The sequence below is a fragment of the Frankliniella occidentalis genome, unplaced genomic scaffold (genome assembly GCF_000697945.3).
Source record: "Frankliniella occidentalis isolate FOCC.00 unplaced genomic scaffold, Focc_3.1 Scaffold8, whole genome shotgun sequence".
Taxonomy (NCBI): Eukaryota; Metazoa; Arthropoda; class Insecta; order Thysanoptera; family Thripidae; genus Frankliniella; species Frankliniella occidentalis.
The window spans coordinates 1,717,618-1,719,000 of NW_026267138.1; the positions used below are offsets into that span (position 1 = coordinate 1,717,618).

Consider the following 1,383-nt stretch of genomic DNA (forward strand, 5'->3'; position numbering starts at 1 on the left):
ACTACTCGTGGAGAGACTACTCGTGGAGAGACTACTCGTGGAGAGACTACTCGTGGAGAGACTACTCGTGGAGAGACTACTCCGGGAGAGACTACTCCGGGAGAGACTACTCCGGGAGAGACTACTCGTGGAGAGACTACTCGGAGAGAGACTACTCGGAGAGAGACTACTCGGAGAGAGACTACTCGGAGAGAGACTACTCGGGGAGAGACTGCTCGGGGAGAGACTGCTCGGGGAGAGACTGCTCGGAGAGAGACTACTCGGGGAGAGACTGCTCGGAGAGAGACTACTCGGGGAGAGACTGCTCGGAGAGAGACTACTCGGGGAGAGACTGCTCGGGAGAGAGAGCGCCCCGCGCGCCCGTCCCTCTCGGAGCAAAGATAGGGTGGCAGCATCAGTGTCGCAACTTTGCACTTCTTAATGGCGGCCTTGTAACTTCTCGCGGCCCTCACTAAATATTGATCTACCGCACGAAAACTACAGAGGCGGCGGCGGCGCGCCCTGCTTATTTGAGCGCCCCGAGATCCAACTTGAGTCAAAAGTCAAGCAAAAGAGAAAATCCATCGGAGGGAACGCCCCCGCCGCCGTTGCCGTTTCCACCCTCATTTTTCGTCAAAGTTATTCCCTTTCGAAAGGCGCGCCGCAGAGTCGTGTGTTAACCCCCCTCCCCCCTCCTCCCTCTGCCCCAGCCCTCTTCCAACTGCCCCATTTCTCCGCTTCGCCCTTCTTCTAACACACACACACAATACCCCCCTTCCCCTTCGTTTTCTCCCAAATGGGGCGTTCTCAACATAAGTAAGTGAAATTAAGCGCTTCTTGAGGGCCTTGCGAAGAGCCTCGCATCGCCTCGTTTTCCAGCGCAGTCATCCCGGAGAGGCCTTCGCCTCAGCCTCCGCCTGGCGGGCCGCGCCGCCCTGGGAGCCTCTGTCCGCCCCTCCCCTCCCTCCTAATGGTCGTCGCTACTAACCTTCGTTCTGTCCTTCATGGATCCTCTACCGAGCACAGCCATTTTGGTCATAGTCTCCTCCTGAAGTCGCTTGAGCGAGTTTCCTTTTGGGCCCAGCAGTTTGCCAACAAAGTTGAACTGGAAGCAAAGAAGAGAGAACAACAAAATAGTAGAACGTTTCGGTAAACAAGGAGGGAGGGAAACAGTTTTATCACACGGGGTGGCGCTTTTGCGGTCGTGTGGATGCGGCCTACCTTTGGATGCTCCTTGCTGGGGACTAAAACTTTCACGCTGACTTTGATCGGTTTTTCCCTATAGATGTCCACGTATTTGGTTTCTTTGATTGCCTTGCCACCCTGGGTGTGCGCCTTGGCGACTTCTGCAACAAAGAAACAAGACAGGGTTTTGATTAACGGCCTCTTCCTTATACACGTTGT

General features: G+C 55.3%; 1 protein-coding gene across 8 annotated transcripts in view; it reads right to left on the reverse strand.

The window, feature by feature from the left end:
• The window catches only part of LOC113207594 (KH domain-containing, RNA-binding, signal transduction-associated protein 2), an 81,428-nt gene that overhangs the window by 27,806 nt on the left and 52,239 nt on the right, over window positions 1-1,383 (reverse strand). For all 8 annotated transcript variants that reach the window (XR_008012057.1, XR_008012056.1, XM_052274538.1 and 5 more), the window contains exons 2-3: window positions 1,201-1,325; window positions 968-1,084 (exon numbers count right to left, since the gene is read on the reverse strand). Coding sequence is in view for 6 of the 8 variants with exons in the window: in XM_052274538.1 (XP_052130498.1) it covers window positions 968-1,084; window positions 1,201-1,325 (242 nt within the window). In the remaining 2 variants the exon portion in view is untranslated. The remainder of the gene's footprint in view (window positions 1-967; window positions 1,085-1,200; window positions 1,326-1,383) is intronic.